General features: G+C 43.4%; 1 protein-coding gene across 4 annotated transcripts in view; it reads right to left on the bottom strand.

The window, feature by feature from the left end:
* The window catches only part of LOC140132607 (cytochrome P450 2D15-like), a 41,700-nt gene that overhangs the window by 3,240 nt on the left and 11,936 nt on the right, over positions 1 to 26,524 (bottom strand). For 3 of the 4 annotated variants that reach the window (XM_072151573.1, XM_072151571.1, XM_072151572.1), the window contains exons 2-6: positions 14,282 to 14,681; positions 13,217 to 13,379; positions 5,311 to 5,463; positions 5,068 to 5,228; positions 410 to 583 (exon numbers count right to left, since the gene is read on the bottom strand). In XM_072151573.1, the coding sequence (XP_072007674.1) occupies positions 410 to 583; positions 5,068 to 5,228; positions 5,311 to 5,463; positions 13,217 to 13,379; positions 14,282 to 14,473 (843 nt within the window). In that variant the 5' untranslated portion in view covers positions 14,474 to 14,681. The remainder of the gene's footprint in view (positions 1 to 409; positions 584 to 5,067; positions 5,229 to 5,310; positions 5,464 to 13,216; positions 13,380 to 14,281; positions 14,682 to 26,524) is intronic. The other variant, XM_072151574.1, reaches the window with a different exon arrangement.

The following is a 26,524-nucleotide window of genomic DNA, read 5'->3' as shown; positions in this document are numbered from 1 at the left end:
AAGACAATGAACTTACATGCACCAGGAAGAAGAAAGTGAACTCCGGCGAACCTGAGCGGGGAAGCGACACATGCAGGATATCGGGTGCAGGATCTACGTGGCATCTACAGTGCATCATCGGCGGACAGTCCAGATCGGGGATCGCGACTCGGACGGGTAAGTAAATGTGCACCAATGTGTCACAAAGTCTTCTCCTATGTGTCTAAGAGCCCCCCAAAAAGTGCAGATGGAACAGGGTTGAAAGGAAGAAGTGTTCCGGGAGAATGATATGAAGTTTAGGGATTAGTTATATTTTCATGTATTAATATAATTAAACTGGTTATAAACCTACAACTCTAGATATATGCCTATACACTTAATTGGATGTATACAACATCATATACCTATAACACAGGCAATAGTTATTTACCTTTTCAATTTCGTCAAAAAAGACATCAATGAAGTCTCTCCGGACAGCAGGATCCCAGGTTTCTCTGTGTTTCTGGATTATTTCTCTTAAGAAGTCTAGATATATATGTTGGATGTTGAAAAGTTCCTGATGGGGTCCAGGCACCCTCATTAGCCAGGGGAAGATTTTGTACAACTAATAGGGAGACATTAGAAGGGACATTTACCTTATTTTTAAAGGGAGCCAGTCATCAGGATATGAGATTTTGACCTAATGACAGTTCCCATTAGTCCTTGTAATAAAGATTGAAATAATGCTATAGCCCAGCTTTACCGCTCCTGTAAGTTATCTACTGTGCCATCTACTGCCTGTAACCGGTAATGTAATTGTATAAATTCTGCCTGGAAAAGGAAAGTTTACATTGACCAATCTTATGTGATGTTTGATACATGTAAATCCAATCCTGTCGCAAGGTCCCTGGTTGGATTTCTAGAACTCCCCAACCCCCAGGTGAAGTTTATATAAAACTCCCTGAGGCTGGAAAGTTCCAGACTCAGCCCAATGTGAGATAGATTAGTCCCTGCTGCAGGACACATGCCCTGCAGACTTCAGGTCACCTACAGCTCTGATCTCTAACAGGGCTTGTCTAGGATTGCTGCTAACTTCTCCAGTCTAAAGCTAAAGAAACTACGCTGTGAGCATCCTTTGCCAGACATTATCCAACCAGCTACCAGAGACCTGGACAGATTGGAGTAAAGGACCTGTTGATGTTTTAAATTCCTTGTCTACGTGTGATCCCTGGCTGCCGCTAAGATCAAGAGCCTCCCCTCTACCATCTACCCGGGGATACTTATACACAAATACATCGGAGTGCCCCAGGGAGAACTATTTCCACCATACTGCAGCTTCTCCCTCTTCTTGCAATCCACCTGCCGGACACCTGCCTGGCATAGACGCTTCCTGTCCCAGCTGGGCCACTCCGGTAGCGGGGGAATCCAGCTGCCCCCAACCCCTTTAAGTCACACACATTTATACACTCATATACTGTATATACACACATAAAGTTCTACACTCATACACACATTTATGCAATTTTAAACACATACATACATGTGTATACTCATACGCACACATTTAAGCACTCATATATACAATATCATAAAGTATATATACACACCAAATATACACACAGTGGGGCACATTTACTCCGCGGACCGCATTTCCGTCGGGGTTTCACGACTATCTCCGATTTGCGCCGCGTTTTAGGCTCACGCGATTGGATTTTGCCTCAATCGCGCCGACTTTCATGCGACAGTAATCAGGGGGGGGTGTGGCCATCGGGCAGTCCGACTGATTCGGACTAAGCGCGGGATTTAAAATTCAAATTGTGTCGCAAGACATGCACTCACATACACCGGGAAGAAGACGGTGAACTCCGGCGGACAACACATGCAGCATATCATGCACACGATCTTGGTAAATTGCGCCGGACTTCATCCTCGTAGGACAGTCTGGATCAGGGATCGCGACAGGACCGGGTAAGTAAATGTGCCCCAGTATGTGCTCCAGTTATAATAAAACTGGTGAAGTGTGCACTATATTTCTTTGCACTTGTTTTGTGCAAGTAGCGCCACATTTCACAGACTTGGAACACACACCACCGCAACCCCTTTAAGTGCACAGGATTAAAAAGTGTTGGACAAGATGCAACCGCACATGACAAATACATGTGAGAACTCTAAAGACACTTTTTCATATGCAAACCAAGACAAAAAATGCAATTACATATCTAGGCTATTATATATTGTATATACACAGATTTGGCAAGGGCTGTGTAATCTGTAGGCGCTATATAAATAAGGAATTATTATTATTATTATACACATTATATACACACATACATATAGTATATAGAGTATACACATCATATACTTAGACATACAGTATATTCGCACACATCCAGTATAAACAGACCATATACACACATACTGAATTTACATACAGTCATATGAAAAACTTTGGGCACCCCTATTAATCTTAATCATTTTTAATTATCAAAATTTGGGTTTTTGCAACAGCTATTTCAGTTGGATATATCTAATAATTGATGGACACAGTAATATTTCAGGATTGAAATGAGGTTTATTGTACTACCACAAAATGTGCAATATGCATTAAAACAAAATTTGACGGGTGCAAAAGTATGGGCACCGCAACAGAAAAGTGACATTAATATTTAGTTGATCCTCCTTTTGCAAAAATGACATCCTCTTGTCGCTTCCTGTAGCGTTCCTGGATCCTGGATGAAGGTATTTTTGACCATTTCTTTTTACAAAACAATTCCAGTTCAGTTCAGTTTGATAGTCGCCGAGCATGGACAGCGCTTCACATCATCCCACAGATGTTCAATGATATTCAGGTCTGGGGACTGGGATGGCCATTCCAGAACATTGTAATTGTTCCTCTGCATGAATTCCTGGGTAGATTTGGAGCAGTGTTTTGGATCATTGCTGAAATATCCATCTCCGGCGTAACTTCAACTTCGTCACTGATTCTTGAACATTATTCTCAAGAATCTGCTGATACTTAGAGGAATCCATGCGACCCTCAACTTTAACAAGATTCCCAGTGCCGGCATTGGCCACACAGCCCCAAAGCATGATGGAACCTCCACCAAATTTTACAGTGGGTAGTAAGTGCTTTTCTTGGAATGCTGTTTTTGCCGCCATGCATAACGCCTTTTTGTATGACCAAATAACTCAATCTTTGTTTCATAAGTCCACAGGACCTTCTTCCAAAATGAAACTGGCTTGTCCAAATGTGCTTGTGCATACCTCAGGCAACTCTGTTTGTGGGGTGATTGCAGAAACGGCTTCTTTCGCATCACTCTCCCATACAGCTTCTCCTTGTGCAAAGTGCGCTGTATTGTTGACCGATGCAAAGTGACACCATCTGCAGCAAGATGATGCTGCAGGTCTTTGGAGGTGTCTGTGGATTGTCCTGGACTGTTCTCACCATTCTTCTTCTCTGCCTTTCTGATATTTGTCTTGGACTGCCACTTCTGGGCTTAACAAGAGCTGTCCCTGTGGTCTTCCATTTTCTTACTATGTTCCTCACAGTGGAAACTGACAGGTTAAATCTCTGAGACAACTTTTTGTATCCCTGCCCTGAACAACTTTGTTGAACAATCTTTGTTTTCACATCATTTGAGAGTGGTTTTGAGAAGTCCATGATGCCTCCTCACGGGAGATTCAAATAGGAGAACAACTTGCGGGTGCGGTCACACAACGTGTTTAACGCATTGCAAAGGCTGAAGGGAGATTTGCCATATTAAACAGCTGTTAACACTTGCATTTACAAAATGCTAATGTTAATGATTATGTTGACGCAAGCGCTAACATTGCGTTAACAAACACACGCATTAACCGCAATGTTAATGCATGCGTTAACAATGTGTTAATGGTTGAGTTTAGTAAACACATGTGTTAACAGCTGTTTAATTAGTCAAATCATTCTTCAGCTGTTGCAATGCGTTTTTAAATGATAAGCATACCCATACTTTTGCACCTTTTGCACAAATTTTGTTACCTGGCAGGGAGTCAGGTAATGTAAATTAAACTTATATAAACAAACTACTGAAATGATTCAGAATGGTAACAAAGAAATTTTAAAAGCAGCATAGCAGAGGCTATTGGAAACCACGACAGTTCAAAAATCACATTCCTGGTTAATTTCAATGTGGAAGATGTGCACGTTATACATATAGGGGCAGATTTATCAAGCAGTCTGAAAGTCAGAATATTTCCAATTGCCCATGGCAACCAATCACAGCTCCCCTTTAAAATATTCATGAGCACTGGTGAAATAAAAGCTGAGCTGTGATTGGTTGCCATGGGCAACTGGTAATATTCTGACTTTCAGACTGCTTGATAAATCTGCCCCATAGTGTTCAATGTGCAGTATATATATACATATAGTGCCTCTCCTCCATAGCAGGTGTAGTGGCTGGCCCCCCTGACACTGCAGGCCCCATAGCAGCTGTGATGGCTGCTACCCCTGTAGTTACAACACTGCTTCCAACCAACAGTCCACATGCTCAGGATACCTATAAGCCATGTATTGACGTTGCCTGTGTCGGCAATGTGATGCATCCAGCACTACTTTTGTGAGTGCAGCACCCGCCAATGACTGATCCTCTTCATCAGAAGTCTGTACTGTCGAAAGTAGCGCTGAATCACATTATATTACATCACTGGCAGAACTAGTCGTGGATCTCCATTACCAATACCCTGACTATGTCCTGCCAGTGGCTATGTCAGCGCTACTTCCATTAGTAAATTATTGGCTGACAACTGGAGGAGACTTCCTGACAACTGTGCTGGACTGAGGTCCACTAGAGGGGGATCATGTGACTTTTAGTAAATGGGGATATGAGGACAAGCCAGTCACATGATGCCCCGTAGACATTACATAGGCGGACATGGACTTCATGTAGTCCTGACATCTGATATGTACATGAGACAATGAGACACAATACTTATTGTATGTGCAGAGTCATCTGAGGAGGTCGTGTGCGGTTATGACCGCAGTTCTGAATTTTTACAGGAAAGTGGTTAAATTGTCTATGATTACTGGTGGTCCTACGACCCCAATCTGTGGACGCATCGATAGATATTTACCTGAGTGATGGGTTTTGTCTCAAGCTCAGCCAATTTCTTTAACAGATAAATCATTCTCTGAAATGATGAATCGCTGTATTCAAATCGGTCTCCAAATATAACAGCGCAGATGACATTGCTGACAGCATTGGTAATGACCATGAAGGGGTCAAAGGGCCGTCCTGGAAAGTGACAGACGTTACTAAGATATTGCCTCAGTATCTTGTATCACTTTGTAATTCTCTCAATTTTATCTAAAATTACCATCATTGGCCTGAAAAGCAGCACAGAGGTAGCCAGCTTCTTCTCGTATACGCTCTTCCATAGATTTCTTTCCCATCCCAAAGTTTCTCAAGGTTTGTAGGGCAAATCGTCTTTGCTCCTTCCAATGTTGTCCATAACCAATGAACGCGATCCCTAAGGAATCACATAGAAAGAATATTTAAAAATCACTTAAATTGACACCTTTTAAACTAGCAGTCCCCTCAGGTAGGGTATGAAATGTCCTTTCTAGAATTCTCTTATTTTATGTGAAATCTCACCCGTTTGCCTATAATCATAAATCTTCCCCTCATATGAAATTGAGCTGAGAAGAGTCATGTTTGCCTGAGATGATTCAAGTTCAGAGGCTGGAGTTGGTTGGTCACTTTAGATGCCCCAAATATTTAGTTCTATAGCACCTAGAGTCATGGTTATGGTGTCAAATTAAAGATAAGAATCTTTTTCTTGTAGACTGCATCAGTCTTGTGGCTCTGTGAGGCAAATGAATATATAGTTGGAAATGTGAGGTGCAGATATTACTTTAACTGCCTGTATCTCTGGTTCTATCACAGAAAAGCGATATTAATACATCACTTAAGCTATGTTTCTAGGTAATATACAAAGATAGAGGCTTGTAAAAGCACACACCACTCTAGCCCAGTGGCCTAACTACCGCCCGAGTAGCCGTAGCAGCTGCTAAGGGGCCCGCCATGTCAATTGGCCCCTGGACACGGCACGAGTGAGTCATCATAATGTATTCATTTTCGTGCCCCCAGACCCAACCCGTTCTATTTCCCTGCTGAGTGTAGCCCCTTATAATCACTGTGGGCGGCTACGATCAGCAGGGTCATAGAGGGAAGGACCAGGGAGCACAGAATGAATACATTATGACTCGACCCCGCTCTTCCATGTCCCTGATACTCTCATGAATCATCAGTGAGGGAGGAGTGGCTTTAGCAGCAGGAGGCGGCACCTCATAGCATAACAGTACAGTATACACAGACCGGAGGCTGGTCCTGAAACCCGGGACATAGGTGGGTGGAGCTACCAAGGCCATGCCCCTCCCTCTTCTTATCAAATCCGACTGCAGTGCCGAGAGGCTGGAGTTGTTCCAGACTGAGCTGTGGCCTTATCGTGATCTGGCTGCTGTACAATACTTGTGATTTGGGGCTGAGGTGAGCAGTTAATTCAGGGGCATAAATCAGAGAGGTCGTGGGGCAAGCAGGGTTACTTATAGAAATACATGAATGGCACACTCCTGTTCAGCCCTGTACCACTGTAGCAGCCAGGTCCCTCCATGTTAATGGGCCAGTGGGCATGCCTTGCCATGTATACATTGTATGTGTGTATGATATCTATATACTGTATGTGTGTGTATATGCTGTATGTGTGATTATGGTGTGTATATGTGTGTGTTTCTGCTGCATGTTTGTGTGTATGCTGTTACTTATACAGTACATATACAGTATTGTATATGTGGGGTTATACTGTATGCATGAGTGTACAAATGTAAGTATGACTACATAAATGTGTACGTATGAATGTATACATGTATGTATGTGTGTAAAAATGTATAAATGTGGGTGTATGAGTGTAGAACTTTGTGTGTTTGTATATAGATATACATGTTTTTATAAATGAGTGTGATTTTATAAATGTGTCTACATTTTTTTAAGGGGAAGGGGGCCCCATGCAGAAATCTGCTATGGGGCCCTGCTTCTCCTAGTTACCCCCCCCCCCCTGCTCTGGCCTCTAAAAATGGCGACAAAAAAGGTGAGATTACATAAAAAAAAGTGCATTTTTTATCCTACCTAAGGGGGCAGGTAGTTTTGGGTAAAATCTGGTAACAGATTCCCTGTAAATCCCATTTTCCAAAATTGTATCTATGAAATCGATAACTTGTCCTTAAAAATATCAAAAATAAAACCAGTTCAGAGCTCCACATAAGGACAACTAAAAAAATAATGGGTGTCAGAATTTGTGATCGTACTGACTAAAAGGACAAAGGGGATGTGACATTAGGACCACAATGTGAAAGCCATAAAAAGAGGCTGTAAGAAAATCCAGGTTCCTATTACAGGAAATCTCCCATCAACATCCATCATGATAAACCAGGGACATTACTCATAGATCCAGGCACTGTGACTGTGGTAATCTTCTTATATGTGTTATCCATGGCCTCCTTCCTTCTAAAATCAGCTTTTAAATGATACTTATGAGCAAGAAGGACTCTAGGGGGAGTTACCAGAGCACCTCCAGGAGCCTTCTGGTTCATTAGCATAATTTCAAGGCCATGGATAACAAATATAAGCAGATTACCACAGTCACGCCCCCTGGATCTATGAGTAAATGTCCTTGGTTTCTCCATGCTGGATTATGATGGTAGATTTTCCTTAAAAGCGATGTCTGCTGACCTGTCCCCTGCTTTTAGCATTTACTGAGGTCACATGTAAATATTTGAGCAGTAAAGAATTTCCTCCTATTTAAGAGCTGAACTTTGTGCTGTGATCTGTGAAATATCAGGATGACATCATGTTTGCAGTTTCCTTTTTGAGTTATAGATGAAAGGTCACGACGAGGAAGTTATGTTTTTCATAAGGGTGACAGGAGAAGTTCACGCAGCGCACGTTGTTGTAGTACAGCTGCTGCGTCTCCTGTTGACCTGCCATTAAAGAAAATCTACCATCAAAATCCATCCCGATAAACCAGGGACACTCACTCATAGATCCAGGCACCGGGACTGTGATAATCTTCTTATATTTGTTATCCATGGCCTCCTTCCTTCTAAAATCAACTTTTAAAATTATGCTAATGACCCAAAAGTGCTCTAGGGAGCGTTACCTTAGCTCCTCTGTGATCAGGATTCACAGGCTGTTACACTCTCCCCTTCTCATGTGACATAGTAGCCTCTGTACAGTTCTGCAGCAGCCTTCAGCAGTACATATTTCTGCTCCCCCTCCTTCACCCCTTGTCCAAATATCTTGTCTCAGAAATAAGACAAGGACTTCCTGCTAGCTCTCAACCTCAAAAAGTAAGAGCCCACTGTTTTGCTGTAACAGAACATTTTAGACATGTTTTAGCATTTTTTAGGTTCCCCAACAATCAGATACTAAACCCCTATCCAGTGGCTTACTGTCCTTTGTAGCACCTCCCCTGTATTGCCATTTTTCTAGTACAACAATGGCCAATAATTAGAGTTCTAGGTTTTTTTCCTTGTGCATCTATTCCATGTTTAGGCTGCGTCATGATGAAATGTGCTTGTGCAGCTGCTGCCTGACCTTGAGGTTTCCGGGGCTTACAGTAAAAACAGTGACTTTGTTATCTACACCGGTAAAGTGATGTAATGCTGATTCACTAAGAAAACATCATTTTTGTGGATAAGGATTGCAGAATATTTCTGTAAAATTTAAGTAAACAACAAAATTTATCAGAATATACAGACTGGATACTTGATACATTGGTCAAAATCTACTTATCCTACACACTTGGCATAAACCGCCCCGAGACAACATTGCCAGTAGATGATCTTCCTGGAGGACAAAGGGTTTGCAGAAGTTGGATTTCAGTGACATTTGAGTCTCATGGAAGTCACGAGACACCGATACAACAGGTCACAATAAAATTGAGCCATAGGTGGTGTTCATGAGACATCAACTATGAGGATAATTGTGGCAGACATCACTGCCACGGCCGTGCACAAAGGTCATCATTGTGTGTCAGTCAGGGGTGGATTAAGACTTCCATGGGCCCTGGGCTGTATGAATATTATTGCCCCTACACGCCTGGAATTCACTTCCTACATATGGGTCTAGAATCAGGAGTCTTGGGGTATAGAGGATGGTTCCTTTCTGTCAGCTATAATTTGGTGGCAGGGCCTTTGGAGGACTTTCAAACTCCTGAAATGGCTCTTTTAGCTCGATCTACAAATCCCCACATCCATGTCTCGGTTTAATACATGCTACCGGGTTGGTTCCTCACCATATACACTCACTGGCCACTTTATTAGGTACACCATGCTAGTAACGGGTTGGACCCCCTTTTGCCTTCAGCACTGCCTCAATTCTTCGTGGCATAGATTCAACAAGGTGCTGGAAGCATTCCTCAGAGATTTTGGTCCATATTGACATGATGGCATCACACAGTTGCCGCAGATTTGTTGGCTGCCCATCCATGATGCGAATCTCCCGTTCCACCACATCCCAAAGATGCTCTATTGGATTGAGATCTGGTGACTGTGGAGGCCATTTGAGTCCAGTGACCTCATTGTCATGTTCAAGAAATCAGTCTGAGATGATTCCAGCTTTATGACATGGCGCATTATCCTGCTGAAAGTAGCCATCAGATGTTGGGTACATTATGGTCATAAAGGGATGGACATGGTCAGCAACAATACTCAGGTAGGCTGTGGCGTTGCAACAATGCTCAATTGGTACCAAGGGGCCCAAAGAGTGCCAAGAAAATATTCCCCACACCATGACACCACCAGCCTGAACCGTTGATACAAGGCAGGATGGATCCATGCTTTCATGTTGTTGACGCCAAATTCTGACCCTACCATCTGAATGTTGCAGCAGAAATCGAGACTCATTAGACCAGGCAACGTTTTTCCAATCTTCTACTGTCCAATTTCGATGAGCTTGTGCAAATTGTAGCCTCAGTTTCCTGTTCTTAGCTGAAAGGAGTGGCACCCGGTGTGGTCTTCTGCTGCTGTAGCCCATCTGCCTCAAAGTTCGACGTACTGTGCGTTCAGAGATGCTCTTCTGCCTACCTTGGTTGTAACGGGTGGCGATTTGAGTCACTGTTGCCTTTCTATCAGCTCGAACCAGTCTGCCCATTCTCCTCTGACCTCTGGCATCAACAAGGCATTTCCGCCCACAGAACTGCCGCTCACTGGATGTTTTTTATTTTTCGGACCATTCTCTGTAAAGATGGTTGTGCGTGAAAATCCCAGTAGATCAGCAGTTTCTGAAATACTCAGACCAGCCCTTCTGGCACCAACAACCATGCCACGTTCAAAGGCCACAAATCACCTTTCTTCCCCATACTGACGCCATGTGATTGGCTGATTAGAAATTAAGTGTTAACGAGCAGTTGGACAGGTGTACCTAATAAAGTGGCCAGTGAGTGTATAATCCCATTATGGACCGGGCTTATATTAACCCCTTAACGCTCTGCGCCGTAGCTCTATGGCGCAGAGGTATAAGGGATGTATGAAGAGGGCTCACGGGCTGAGTCCTCTTCATACAAAGGTGGGGGTTTTTGCATAATGCATAAAACCCCCACCGCTAGCACCGACCGCGGCTATTAACCCCCCCGTTGCCGCCGGCAAAGTCGCCGGCGGCATTTAAAAGACGTCATCTTTTTTTCAATCGCCACGCCCCCGAACGTCATCGGGGGGGCGGCGATCGGTTGCCATGGTAGCCTCGTGTCTTCTTTTGACACGAGGCTATTTGGCAACTGCAGATTCGTTACAATGAGCCAGTGGCTCATTGTAATGAATGTGCTGCAAAAATGCCATAAATTGCAATACAGAAGTATTGCAGTATATGGTAGCAGCGATCTGACCATCTAGGGTTAATGTACCCTAGATGGTCTAAAAGATAGTGAAAAAAAAAAGAAAAAAAAAAAGTTTAAAAAAAAAAAAAAATTAATAAAGTATTAAAAATTCAAATCACCCCCCTTTCCCTAGAACTGATATAAAACATAATAAACAGTAAAAATCACAAACATATTAGGTATCGCCGCGTCCCAAAATGCCCGATCTATCAAAATATAAAAACGGTTACGGCCGGCGGTGACCTCCGAGGTGGGAAATGGCGCCCAAATGTCCGAAATGCGACTTTTACACCTTTTTACATAACATAAAAAATGAAATAAAAAATGATCAAAATGTCGCACAGACCTCAAAATGGTAGCAATGAAAACGTTGCTTCATTTCTCAAAAAATGACCCCTCACACATCTCCCTGCGCCAAAGTATGAAAAAGTTATTAGCGTCAGAAGATGGCAAAAAATGTTTTTTCTTTTTTGTACACATTCGTTTAATTTTTGAAAATGTATTAAAACACAATAAAACCTATATAAATTTGGTATCACCGCGATCGTAAAAACTGAGCCCACAAGAACGTGACGCACGAGCGTTTTTTTTTCAATTTTTCCACATTTGGAATTTTTTTTCAGCTTCGCAGTACACGGCATGTTAAAATAAATAACATTACAGGAAAGTAAAATTTGTTACGCACAAAATAAGCCCTCACACAGGTCTGTACACGGAAAAATGAAAAAGTTATGGATTTTTGAAGTTGGAGAGCGAGAAATGAGCCGAAAAACCCTCCGTCCTTAAGGGGTTAAAGGAGAGCTGGTGGCGGCTTATTTGGGTTGATAAGGATAAGCTTTTTTTTTTAGCTTGTGAAAGGGGTCTTTCAGCCATTGAGGGGTGTGATTAACTGTTGTGCCATATCTGGAGGTTGTGCGGACAACACTTCCTGCGCCTTCTAGAACCTGTGCATTCTGGGAGTGTCTAAAAGAGGATAATTAACTGACCTTGTGTACCCCTCAGGGGTCCCACACACCACGTTTTCCTTCACATGAGTAATTGTAAGATTTGTTGATAGCTTGCCTGAACAGTCAATAAGACTCTCTAAAATAGAGAGACCTTCCTGACTATCAGGACAGCTCAGAAATCTCCCATCTGCCATCAAGTGCCCCCTGACTAAAATGTGCAACCTGGGAGATGCAGGAGCAGCCGATCTGTTGGGGATAAACTTAGGCCTCTTATACACTAACGTTTTTTCAGTTGTATATAACCCATACCGTAGCGTTTTGGTACGGTAGCATACAGCCACATGCATTTCAATGGGCAGTAAGTCCATTGATATGAATGGACATATTGCACAGTCCAAGTCGTGTTCTAGTGGTATCCAACCATCCGTTTTTGTATTCCTAGTGTCATCCCAGTTATGTCAGATTATCACATCTCTGAGCTACTTTATTGAAACTTGTGCTTGAAAAGATGAATGCACTAGGATGACAACAACTGTATGTGGAATGTTTCATTCTGTTAAGCCCAGTTCACACCTGCAACAGGGATTTCAGGAGAGTGCAATGGAAATGAAAAGTGGAAGGTGTTTCCTATAGATTTCACGGTAGGATTACCCTTCATAACGCTTCAGTTATTTGTAGCAGAAAACAAAATTTAGACTCCTGCACTATTCTTTCTGCTATTAATAAGGAAAGATCTAAGGGAACAGTGTGCAGGTGTGAATTCAGCTTTACTACTTATATCTATAAAATAACTGCCACATTTATTTAAAGATTTACAGAAGCCAATAAGATCATCTCTAAACAAACACTAAAATATTTTCCCAGCAACCAAAGTCAGACTCTCAGGTCTGTAGTTTCCAGGATCACTTTCCAATCATTTTTTGTGTACTGGCACCACATTTGCTATGCGCCAAATGTATCAGACCTCACTTCACCGGGACATCACCTCTGTTGGCATCCTTCGATGCCCATAGTGCTGATTACAGTGATGATGCAGAGGGCCGGCAGCTTCCTTGCCTTATACCTGTGCCTCTGCTTCTGCTGTGTGTAGCAAAGCTGGCAAGCGCTATGTGATGATGTTATCAGCCGGCTTCCATGCTACATACAGTAGATGGAGAGAAGCTACCGGGGGATCACAATAAGAGGGGGAGCTGCTGGGGGAGCACAATGAGAGGGGGCTACAATGTGACAGGGAGCTAGGAGTACACAATGTGAGGGGTAGATTGAGGGCACTTAGGGGGAAATTATACTGTGTGGGGGTGGAGTAAGGGGCAGAAAAAAATGTGTGGCTTAGGGGGAAAAAAATTTCTGCATAGCGACATCTTTTGCCCTCTTTGTCTGATACAAAAGTTGGGAGCAATGCCTACCTTTATGCATTCCAAGATGCTCAAACATCGGTATGGAGGGTCTGTCCGCTGTGTCCTCAGATTTGGTGACCAGTCCTTCCTTTATAGCATCATAACCATTTAACACAACGGAATTCTCAAAGAATATCTGCAGGCTGAATACATTCCCATATTGTTTCCTTAACTGTAACGAGAAAAGTAGCCAAAATGCAATTGCAGATTATGTTCTATTGTATAATAACAGAAAAAAGAATGTTCTAGTACTTTTCTTAAAAATTGGACATAAAAACAAAACTATAATAGACCTATGAAACTTTATATAGGATATTTAATCAAAAAGTAAATACCGGTAATTCTGTAAGGAATTACTCCTAGTGTCAAGTAATGTCACACAGTCATCTATAAACAGGTTTGTGTCCTGTTGGACCCTGGGCCCACCAGAAGATCCTCTGGTACTCTGGAGGGCCTGTCCAACCCTGGTTTATTAGTATTCCCAGCATAACAAGAAATCCGAGGATGCACCTCTAACCTCCCAGCTTTTATTATGTGTAATTTCATCCTAGCACAGTCATGCCCCATGTCATTCTTGTGCTTACATGTTGTTATGTACAACCAGACATAAGGATGGAAGAGATCTTCAGTAGGACTAAGGCCCCTATCCCCAAAGTGTGCCTACATGCAGAGGAGGTTCATGGTCCCAAACCTTTGTACCTTGCCTGTTTTGGTGGTTACATTCTTGAGATTCCAGGCAGCACACGTGTCGAAGGGTCTGTAGACCCCCGACGCATGCACAGTGGTCATACTGAAGCTATGATCAGTATATCTTACTTCATAGATCTTGCTCTAAATATCAAACAGATTTTAAAAGTTTTTAATATGAGTGACCACATTTCAATACTAAATGTGCATCAGACCCTCTTGTAAGTTTCGCCTTCAATGGCAGCTTCCAGATATCCTACAGATATCCCATCTCTTTAGGAAATAAGAAGGCTCCTTTAAGACATGTCCACCTTAATGTATGAAATTTCACAATTACATATAAGTGAATGGGGGACCCAGGCAGAAGTGACAATCCACAAGGTTTACCTGGTCTAAGCTTTCGGGTAAGTTGTTGAAGTCCAGCTGGAAGGTATTTCCCACCAAGGGCAGAGGAAAAGGTCCCGGGGGATAATTTTGTGCTTTTTTGTTCTTCATCCAGTGGATCAAAAGACAAAACAGAACAATAGCAAGACCTATACAGGTGGCATCCCCAATAGGCAGGACAGAAGGAAGCTCCATGTCCAGGTCTCAGCTTTGGTCCTTCCTTACAGGGAAGTCTCAGATCTCGTCTCCTCGTCTGTCGTGCATTGTATCAGCCACACAGTGTGGTAAGAAGCCTCCAGCAGCACGTTTCTTCCTTTCTGGCCTTGATCCCAGTCCAACCCTTTCAATCTGGATCACATTCCCGGTCAGATGATGCAGCCACTCCTGGTGAGAGGGAAGATCCCTAGAAAACAGATATTAGAGATCAGAACCACAATGTATGCTTTAATACAACTTCTCAAGGAGTGTACATGTTACGGTGAATGATGGGGTCAGACTTCTTATAAGGCTCAAGAAGATCATACATACAATTATTAATAACAGCCGTAAGGGTGGGGCTGCTATAGAGCCAGGGGCTCATAGGAGAATTTTGCACAGCGTCTGTATGTAAGTTGCTTATGGCATTGCTGCTCATCCCTATTAATGTGAATAACAAGGAGCTGCAATACCAGACACAGCCTACAGACAGGAGTGGCACTGTTTGACAATAACATGCCAAGTTCTACTTGCAATCTTTACCCAACTTATCGATGTCTTTTAAGGGCTCTTTGGGTAAGTAAACGAGAGAGGATGACATTCTTCCTACTATACTCTAGACCAGAAGATTAAACAAGAAGCAACGGCTCAGGTGTCACCAAGGAGAATTCTGTTTTCCTTGAGGAGGGGTGACCGAAACCCTAGGTCTGTTTTCCGACAGACCTGTTTTCACAGATCGATTGCACTGGGAAACATTCTTTAACCCCTTAAGGACGCAGGGTTTTTTTCGTTCATTTCTCGCTCTCCACCTTCAAAAATCCATAACTTTTTCATTTGTACATGTACAGAGCTGTGTGAGGGCTTATTTTGTGCGTAACAAATGTTACTTTCCCGTAATGTTATTTATTTTAACATGCCGTGTACTGCAAAGCTGGAAAAAAATTCCAAATGTGGAAAAAAAAAATTAAAAACTCACGTGTCTTGTGGGCTCAGTTTTTTCAACTTTGACCGTGCGCTCCAAATAACACCTCTACTTTATTCTTTGGTTCGGTACGATCGCGGTGATACCAAATTTATATAGGTTTTATTGCGTTTTAATACATTTTCAAAAATTAAACGAATGTGTACAAAAAAGAAAAAAAATTTTTTGCCATCTTCTGACGCTATAACTTTTTCATACTTTGGTGCACGGAAATGTGTGAGGGGTCATTTTTTGCGAAATGAGGCAACGTTTTCATTGCTATCATTTTGAGGACTGTGTGACATTTTGATCATTTTTTATTTCATTTTTTATGTGATTTAAAAAGGTGTAAAAGTCGCATTTTGGACATTTGGGCGCCATTTCCCGTCTCGGAGGTCACCGCCGGTGGTAACCATTTTTATATTTTGATAGATCGGGCATTTTGGGACGCGGCGATACCTAATATGTTTGTGATTTTTACTGTTGTTTTATATCAGTTCTAGGGAAAGGGGGGTGATTTTAAGTTTTTATATTTTATTAATTTTTTTCATTATTTAAACTTTTTTTTTTCACTATTTCTTAGACCATCTAGGGTACATTAACCCTAGATGGTCAGATCGTTCCTACCATATACTGCAATACAACTGTATTGCAATACATGCATTTTTGCAGCACATTCATTACAATGAGCCACTGGCTCATTGTAACCAATCTGCAGAAGACAATTAGCCTCGGGTCAAACGAAGACCCAAGGCTACCATGGCAACCGATCGGAACGGAGCCGGTACCAGAAGCAGCGGCTGTCAGCTGACACCACGCTGTAACACCCGCGATCAAGCATGTTCCTGCTGTGGATCGGATCCCCCGTGCCACTTACCGGGGGATCCGATCCTCTTCTGGGCAGCCCCGAAGTCTGCCTAGTGCTCCGGGGCTGCCCGATGTCCCGGGCAGTCAGATCCCTTCCGGGTCTGACTGTAAACTGTCTGCGCATGCTCTGCATGCTCAGACCGTTTACACTGCTCTACAATGAGGAAGTATTGTGGAGCAGTGTATTGAACTTGAACCAGCGATCAGAGCATCGCTGGTTCAAGTAAGTATAAGTAAAAACATGTGAAAACACTAAACAATACACATTAGAATAAATAAAAAATAAATACGGTACATAAAAATATAAGCCCCATAAAAACACTTAATAAACTATTAAAAACACAAACACACAAAAAACCCCCGCATATTTGGTATTGCCGCATCCGTAACAATCTGTATAATAAAACAGAATCGTTAATGGACGTGCACGGTAAATGCGCGAGGGGAAAAAACGCAAAAAACGTTCCAAAAAAAAGATAATTTTTAATTAATACCTTTAAAAAAATGATCTAAAAAGTGATTTAAAAATGTTACGCACTCTAAAATAAGACCACTAAAAAGAACAACTCTTCTTGCAAAAAATAAGCCCCTAACCAGATTTGTCAGCCGAAAAATAAAAAAGTTATGCATACGAAAAGATGGTGATGCTAAAATGAACAAAATTTTCTCCAAATTAATAATAATAAATAATAATAATAATTCTTTATTTATATAGCGCACACAGATTACACAGCGCTGCACAAAGCATTTCAAATTAGTTTTTATACAGTAAAATTGAATAAAATACAGAAACCCAACATATTTGGTATCACTACGTCCGTGACAATCTGCATAATAAAACAGAATCATTATTGGACCCGCAAAGTGAACCCCATAAAAAACAACCTCAAAAAACTCTCTGAAAAAAGATGATTTTTAATTAATACCCTTTAAAAATGCTCTAAAAAGTGATTTAAAAAAGTTCCGCACTCTAAAATAAGAACACTGAAAAGAACAATCCTTCTTGCAAAAAAATAAGCCCCTAACCAGATTTGTCAGCCGAAAAATAAAAAAGTTATGCATATGAAAAGCTGGTGATGCTAAAATGAACAAAATTGTCTCCAAATTAGTTTTTATTCAGTAAAATTTAATAAAATACACAAAACCCCCACATATTTGGTATCTCTATGTCCGTAACAATCTGCTTAATAAAACAGAATCATTATTGGACCTGCAAAATGAACCCCGTAAAAAAAAACCTCAAAAACGCTGAGAAAAAAAGATAATTTTCAATTTATACCCTTTAAAAAATGCTCTAAAAAGTCATTTAAAAAAGTTACGCACTCTAAAATAAGACCCCTAACCAGATTTGTAAGCCAAAAAATAAAAAAGTTATGCATATGAAAGTCAGTGATGCTAAAAATTAACATTTTTTTTGCCTAATTACTTTTTATTCAGTAAAATGGGAATTTTTAAAAAAAAACTATATAAATAAGGTCTTTTCGTAATCGTGGAGACCCATAGAATAAAAATAATATACTATTTTTACGGTACGGTAAACGGCCAAAAAAAAATACAAAAAAAGTTCCTAAAAATTGATGATTTTCATTTCTTCCACCAACAAAGAGTTAAAAAAAATCTCACCAATTAGCTATAGATGCCCCAAAATTATGTGCCAGAAAAGTGCATCGCATGAGGCAAAAAAATAAGCCCCTATAGGTCCACAATAAAAAAACAAAAAAAAATTATAGCCTGTACAATGTGACATAGCAAATCTGATCTGCATGGCGCCTCCTTCCCTTCTCTGCCCGGCCGTGCGCCCATACAGCAGGTTACCACCACATGTAGAGTATCCGTGTACTCGGGAAAAATTGGGTATCAAACTTTGTGGAGCCTTTTTTGATTTTAACCATTACAAATGTTTAATTTTCCACCCAAAATGAATATTACAATTTGTAGACCATACCTCCATTTTGTTTTAACCCCTATAAACACCTAAAGGGTTAACAAACTTCTTAAAAGTGTTTTTTTATACGTTGAGGGGTGTAGTTTCCATAACGGGGTAATTTATGAGTCTCACTATTATTTAGGCTTTTCACAATCAATTAAAAGTTGAGCAGGTCCATCTAAATATTAGTTTTGGGGATTTTCCCCAAAATTTGAAAAATGGCACCCAAATTCTGAGCCTCATAACATTCTAGTAAAATATGTGGAATCTTAAAAAACCATGACAGCATAAAGCAGACATTTGGGAAATATAAGTTATGAATTTATTTGGATGATATGACTATCTGCATCAAAAGTAGGGAATTTAGAACTTTGAAAATAAAGAATTTTTGCCAAATTTAGTTTTTTTTCATAACTAAACACAAAAGATTTCATCCAAATATTTAAACTAATTTGAAGTACAATGTGTCACGAGAAAACAATCTCAAAATCCCCTGGATATCTCATAGCGTTCCCACGCTATAACCACTTATAGTGACACAGGCCAGATTTGAAAAATGGGTCCGTGTCCTCTAAGCCAAAAGAAGAGTCACGTAGGGGTTATATGTTGCCTTTAGAGATGAGCGAACATGCTCGTCCGAGCTTGATGCTCGGTCGAGCATTAGCGTACTCGAAACTGCTCGAATACTTCGCCCGCTCGAGAAAATGGCAGCTCCCGCCGTTTTGCTTTTTGGCGGCCAGAAACAGAGCCAATCACAAGCCAGGAGACTCTGCACTCCACCCAGCATGACGTGGTACCCTTACACGTCGATAGCAGTGGTTGGCTGGCCAGATCAGGTGACCCTGGGATAGACTAGCCGCTGCCCGCGCTGCTCGGATCATTCTGTGTCTGGATGCCGCTAGGGAGAGAGCTGCTGCTGGTCAGGGAAAGCGTTAGGGTGTTCTATTAGCTTACTGTTAGGCAGGAGTGATTCTACAAGAACCCAACAGCCCTTCTTAGGGCTACAATAACGTTATACTTTTTTTTTTTTATTTGCAGCTAGTACCATATTGTGAGGAATTAGCAGGGGGACTTGCTACCGTTGTGTTTAGCTCTTAGTGACACACATATCCACCTCAAACACCAAAGTGGGAAAATTTATTAGGGGTTTGATTTCAATTAGGCACAGTCTGCCATTTACTTTTTATTTTACGTTTATTTTGTTTAATAACTCAGCGTCATCTCATCTGGCATAGTAGTGTGCTTTCATACTTGGCTAGAAAATAGCCATAGGAGAATCCAAACGGCTTACTTACGCCTACAGTAGCGTTATATATATTTGATTTCTGGTTGATCTGCTGGTGGCTGTACTTGCTGCAGTGCATATACTAGCAAATTGTGAGCAATTTGTAGTGAGACTTGCGACCGCTGTGTTTTGCGCTTAGTGACGCACATATCCATTGCAAAGACCGAAGTGGGAAAATTTATTAGGGGTTGGATTTCAATTAGGCACAGTCTGCCATTTCCTTTTTTATTTTACGTTTATTTTTTTAATAACTCAGCGTCATCTCATCTGGCATAGTAGTGTGCTTTCATACTTGGCTAGAAAATAGCCATAGCAATAGGATAGCATCGTTTGGTTTTAAAAACTAAAAAACACAAAAAAAACCAAAAAAACACAAAAAAAAGTTAAAAAAAAATTAAAGTTATAACTCTCATTTTAAAAATGTTTAACCCGAGGGCTAGGGGTAGAGGACGAGGGCGGGGACGTGGGCGTCCAACTACTGCAGGGGTCAGAGGCCGTGGTCCTGGGCGGGGTGAGACACCACCTGCTTATGAGGGAGCAGGGGAACGCCGCAGAGCTACACTCCCTAGGTTCATGTCTGAAGTTACTGGGACTCGTGGTAGAGCACTGTTGAGGCCAGAACAGTGCGAACAGGTGATGTCGTGGATTGCCGACAATGCTTCGAGCAATTTGTCCACCAGTCAGTCTTCCACGCAGTCCACCCATGTCACCGAAATCGGCACTCCTCCAGCTCCTGCACCTCAGCCTCCTCCCCCCCAGTCTGCCCCCTCCAAGGAAACTTTGGCATTTGAACCGGCATACTCTGAGGAACTGTTTTCTGGACCCTTCCCACAGTCACAAACCACTTGTCCGGTTGCTGCTGAGCAATTTTCCGATGCCCAGGTTTTCCACCAGTCACAGTCTGTGGGTGATGATGACCTTCTTGACGTAGTGGAAGTGTGTAAAGAGGTGTCCGACGATGAGGAGACACGGTTGTCAGACAGTGGGGAAGTTGTTGTCAGGGCAGGAAGTCCGAGGGGGGAGCAGACTGAGGGATCGGAGGATGATGAGGTGACAGACCCAAGCTGGGTTGATAGGCCGGGTGAACACAGTGCTTCTGAGACAGAGGAGAGTCCTCGACCAGAACAGGTTGGAAGAGGCAGTGGTGGGGCCAGACGGAGAGGCAGGGCCAGAGCTGGTGCATCAGCGCCAAATGTGTCAACTAGTGAAGTTCCCGTGGCGAGGGCTCCTGCGGCGAGGGCTAGATTTTCAGAAGTCTGGAGGTTCTTTAAGGAAACACCGGATGACCGACGGACTGTGGTGTGCAACCTTTGCCAAACCAGGATCAGCAGGGGTTCCACCACTACTAGCTTAACTACCACCAGTATGCGCAGGCATATGAATGCTAAACACCCCACTCAGTGGCAACAAGCCCGTTCACCTCCGGCCGTGCACACCACTGCTCCTTCCCCTGTGTCAGCTGATAGTCAGCCCCCTGCCCAGGACCCTGCCACAAAAACCCCATCGTCGCCTCCACGATCCTCCACAGCATCCACTAGCGTTCAGCTCTCCATACCCCAGACACTGGAGCGGAAACGCAAATATAGTGCAACCCACCCGCACGCCCAAGCCCTTAATGTCCACATCTCCAGATTGCTTAGCCTGGAGATGCTGCCCTATAGGCTAGTAGAGACCGAGGCCTTTCGCAACCTCATGGCGGCGGCCGCCCCTCGGTATTCGGTCCCCAGCCGCCACTACTTTTCCCGATGTGCCGTCCCAGCCCTGCACCAGCACGTGTCAGACAATATCATCCGTGCCCTGACCAACGCCGTTTCTGACAAGGTCCACCTGACCACGGACACGTGGACGAGTGCTGCCGGGCAGGGCCACTATATATCGCTGACGGCACATTGGGTTAACTTGGTGGAGGCTGGGACCGAGTCTGACCCTGCGGCTGGTCATATACTGCCGACGCCGAGGATTGCGGGGCCTACCTCGGTCCAGGTGTTTCAGGCCTACTATGCCTCCTCCTCCTCCCACCCCTCCTCCACCTCCTCCTCCTCCGAATTATCATCCGTGGGCATGGCGCCATCAGTCGGTAGCTCTAGGCACAGCAGCAGTGCCGTCGCTAAGCGACAGCAGGCGGTGCTCAAACTGCTGAGCCTAGGCGATAAAAGGCACACCGCCCAAGAGCTATTACAGGGCATCACGGCGCAGACTGATCTGTGGCTGGCACCGCTGAACCTGAAGCCAGGCATGGTTGTGTGTGACAACGGCCGTAACCTGGTGGCGGCTCTGCAACTCGGCAGACTGACACATGTGCCATGCCTGGCCCATGTGTTAAATCTGATAGTTCAGCGTTTCCTCAAGACATACCCCAATCTGTCTGATTTGCTCACGAAGGTGCGCCGCATCTGTGCGCATTTCAGGAAGTCCAGCACAGATGCTGCCACTCTCAGGGCAGCGCAGCGCCGCCTCCAACTGCCCGCTCACCGACTGTTGTGCGACGTGCCCACGAGGTGGAATTCAACACTGACCATGTTATCCAGAGTTTACCAGCAGCGCCGAGCGATTGTAGACTGCCAGATGTCAACTTCCACCAGAACTGGTAGTCAGGTCAGTCAGCTTCCTCAAGTCTACAATGAGGAGTGGACGTGGATGTCTGATATCTGTCAGGTGCTGAGTAACTTTGAGGAGTCAACACAGATGGTCAGTGGCGATGCCGCCATCATCAGCCTCACCATCCCGCTGCTTGGCCTGTTGAAAAACTCTCTGATCAGCATGAAGTCGGAAGCTTTGCGCTCGTCACAAGAGACGGGGGAAGAAGATTCCCTTGTTGATAGCCAAAGCACCCTTAGGTCTGTTTCTCAGCGCATATCGGAGGAGGTGGAGGTGGAGGAGGATGAGGAGGAAGAGGAGGAGAATGTTGGCGAGACACAAGAGGGGACCATTGTTGAGTCCTTCACTGTTCAGCGTGTATGGGCAGAAGAAGAGGAGTTGGAGGAGTTGGAGGAGGAGGAAATGGACAGTCAGGCCAGTGAGGGGAGTGAATTCTTACGCGTTGGTACTCTGGCGCATATGGCAGATTTCATGCTAGGCTGCCTATCCCGTGACCCTCGCGTTCAAAGAATTTATTCCAGCACCGATTACTGGGTGTTCACTCTCCTGGACCCACGGTACAAGCAAAATCTTTCCACTCTCATCCCTGGAGAGGAAAGGAGTGTGAGAATGCATGAATACCAGCAGGCCCTGGTGCACAAGCTGAAACAGTATTTCCCTTCTGACAGCGCTAGCGGCAGAGTGCGTAGTTCTGCGGGACAAGTAGCGAGGGAGAGTAGGCGAGCAGGCAGCTTGTCCAGCACTGGCAAGGGTACGCTTTACAAGGCTTTTGCCAGCTTTATGTCACCCCAGCAAGACACTGTCACCTGTTCCCAGTCTCGGCAGAGTAGGGCTGATCTTTACAGAAAGATGGTGAGGGAGTACGTAGCTGACCATACCATCGTCCTAAATGATCACACAGCTCCCTACAACTACTGGGTTTCAAAGCTGGACATGTGGCACGAACTGGTGCTGTACGCCTTGGAGGTTCTTGCCTGCCCTGCCGCTAGCGTCTTGTCCGAGTGGGTTTTCAGTGCAGCTGGTGGCATCATCACCGATAAGCGTACACGCCTGTCGACTGACAGCGCTGACAGGCTGACGCTTATTAAGATGAATAAAGCATGGATTTCTCATAATTTCCAATCTCCACCAGGTGAAGGAAGCTCAACCTGAATAATTTATCCACTCCTCCTCCTCCTCATTTTCCTCCTTCTCCTCCTCTTTGTACAGTAAAGCAGAGGAAACTGGCTATTTTTTGACAGGGCCCACTAGCTCTAGCTATAGTACTTTATGCATTTAATTTTTCTGGAGGGCCACCTACCCGGTCCTCTGTTTTAAACAATTTTTGGGAGTGCCACATACAGGCACTCAATCTATTCAATTTTTCTGGAGGGCCACCTACCCGGTCCTCTGTTTTAAACAATTTTTGGGAGTGCCACATACAGGCACTCAATCTATTCAATTTTTCTGGAGGGCCACCTACCTGCTCCTCTGGTTTGAAAACTTTTTTGGACTGCCACATACAGGCACTCAATCTATTCCATTTTACTGGAGGGCCACCTACCTGCTCCTCTGGTTTGAAAAGTTTTTTGGACTGCCACATACAGGCACTCAATCTATTCAATTTTTCTGGAGGGCCACCTACCCGCTCCTCTGGTTTGAAAACTTTTTTGGACTGCCACATACAGGCACTCAATCTATTCCATTTTACTGGAGGGCCACCTACCTGCTCCTCTGGTTTGAAAAGTTTTTTGGACTGCCACATACAGGCACTCAATCTATTTCATTTTTCTGGAGGGCCACCTACCCGCTCCTCTGGTTTGAAAACTTTTTTGGACTGCCACATACAGGCACTCAATCTATTTCATTTTTCTGGAGGGCCACCTACCTGCTCCTCTGGTTTGAAAACTTTTTTGGACTGCCACATACAGGCACTCAATCTATTTCATTTTTCTGGAGGGCCACCTACCTGCTCCTCTGGTTTGAAAACTTTTTTGGACTGCCACATACAGGCACTATCCAAATTAAATTGTCTCCATAGCAGCCTCCACACGTTGTCTCCATTGCTACCTCCAAAAGTCGTCCATATAGCTGCCTCCATACATCGTCCCCTTATCAAACGAGGTGTGTCAGGCAGAAATTTGGGTTGTTTTCATGGATTCCACATCAAAGTTGTTAACTTTGTCGCCACCCTGCTGTGTTATCCACAAAATATACTGGCAAACTTTTATCATTTACCAATATTATTTCAGCGCTTCTTGCGCATCTGTTTACATTCCCCTCACCCGGCATATCCCAAACTTATAAGAACGCTACTACACTTGATCTTATACAAAAGGTTCTTAGAAGTGCTGTTTGGGGAGTAGCCTAGAGACAGGGGCTTGGATTGGCGAAAGCTCGCCTGGCAGCGGAGCGCCAGCTCCATGCCAAGATCCAACTAACATAGTTTTAACTGCAGCACCTTTAATCTACTACTAGTTCACTGCCTCCATACATGGTCCCCTTATCAAACGAGCTGTGTCAGGCAGAATTTTGGGTTGTTTTCATGGCTTCCATGTTAACTTTGTCGCCACCCTGCTGTGTAATCCACAAAATATACTGGCAAACTTTTATCATGTACCGATATTATTTGAGCGCTTCTTGCTCACCTCCTTTGGTTCCTCTCTGCCACCCATTGGTTTGAAGCCTGAGTCCATTTAGGGTATGTCGCCATGCCACTCTCTAGCCTGCTGCCGCTGCCTCTGCATGCCGTCCCCTATAGTGTCAGGGTCAATTATTGGATGTTTTAGATGCTATCTAGCTTCATTCTGTCACTCTGTCATGGCCATGCTGTTGCCCATAATTTTGGCATAATGGTGCGATTAAGCAACCTCAGAGGCATCCATGCATGCTGCCCCTGCTGTTTCCTGTCCATTTCCGTGGTGTTTCCATCCTTTTCTGAGGTTCCCAGGTGTTTGGCCAAGCTTCCCTGTGCAGAGCCTTGGTCCCCTTGAAAAATGCTCGAGTCTCCCATTGACTTCAATGGGGTTCGTTATTCGAGACGAGCACTCGAGCATCGGGAAAAGTTCGTCTCGAATAACGAGTACCCGAGCATTTTAGTGCTCGCTCATCTCTAGTTGCCTTTTTAAATGTTTTTAAATTGGTTTGTTTTGTGTTCTAATAAAATAAATGTATTACCTGGTGAGCTCACCTCTGTGTTCCTCTGCTTTTCTGTTTTGGTGTACAGTGTAGTTATACTTGTGAGAAGTAGCTAATAGCTGCAATTACTCTTGAGTCTATGATATCACACAGTGATGTTGTAGTACAGGGATCATAGTATATAAGGCTGGAAAAAGATGCAAGATCTTATAGGCCAACCTTAATGCACACAGTGATGTCACAGTACATTGATAATAGATTCTGAGATATCACACTACAGGGATAATACACACAGTGATGTCACAGTACAGAGATAATACACACAGTGATGTCACAGTACAGGGATAATACACACAGTGATGTCACAGTACAGAGATAATACACACAGTGATGTCACAGTACAGGAATAATGCACACAGTGATGTCACAGTACAGGGATAATACACACAGTGATGTCACAGTACAGGGATAATACACACAGTGATGTCACAGTACAGGGATAATACACACAGTGATGTCACAGTACAGAGATAATACACACAGTGATGTCACAGTACAGAGATAATACACACAGTGATGTCACAGTACAGGAATAATGCACACAGTGATGTCACAGTACAGAGATAATACACACAGTGATGTCACAGTACAGGGATAATACACACAGTGATGTCACAGTACAGGAATAATGCACACAGTGATGTCACAGTACAGGGATAATACACACAGTGATGTCACAGTACAGGGATAATACACACAGTGATGTCACAGTACAGGGATAAAACACACAGTGATGTCACAGTACAGAGATAATACACAATGATATCACAGTACAGAGGTAATACACACAGTGATGTCACAGTACAGAGGTAATACACACAGTGATGTCACAGTACAGAGATAATACACAGTGATATCACAGTACAGAGGTAATACACACAGTGATGTCACAGTACAGAGATAATACACACAGTGATGTCACAGTACAGAGATAATACACACAGTGATGTCACAGTACAGGGATAATACACACAGTGATGTCACAGTACAGAGATAATACACACAGTGATGTCACAGTACAGGGATAATACACACAGTGATGTCACAGTACAGAGATAATACACACAGTGATGTCACAGTACAGGAATAATGCACACAGTGATGTCACAGTACAGGGATAATACACACAGTGATGTCACAGTACAGGGATAATACACACAGTGATGTCACAGTACAGGGATAATACACACAGTGATGTCACAGTACAGAGATAATACACACAGTGATGTCACAGTA

Source organism: Engystomops pustulosus, chromosome 5, assembly GCF_040894005.1.
Source record: "Engystomops pustulosus chromosome 5, aEngPut4.maternal, whole genome shotgun sequence".
Lineage (NCBI taxonomy): Eukaryota > Metazoa > Chordata > Amphibia > Anura > Leptodactylidae > Engystomops > Engystomops pustulosus.
The sequence above is the reverse complement of the archived record's forward strand: the minus strand, read 5'-3'. Positions and strand labels throughout refer to the sequence as shown.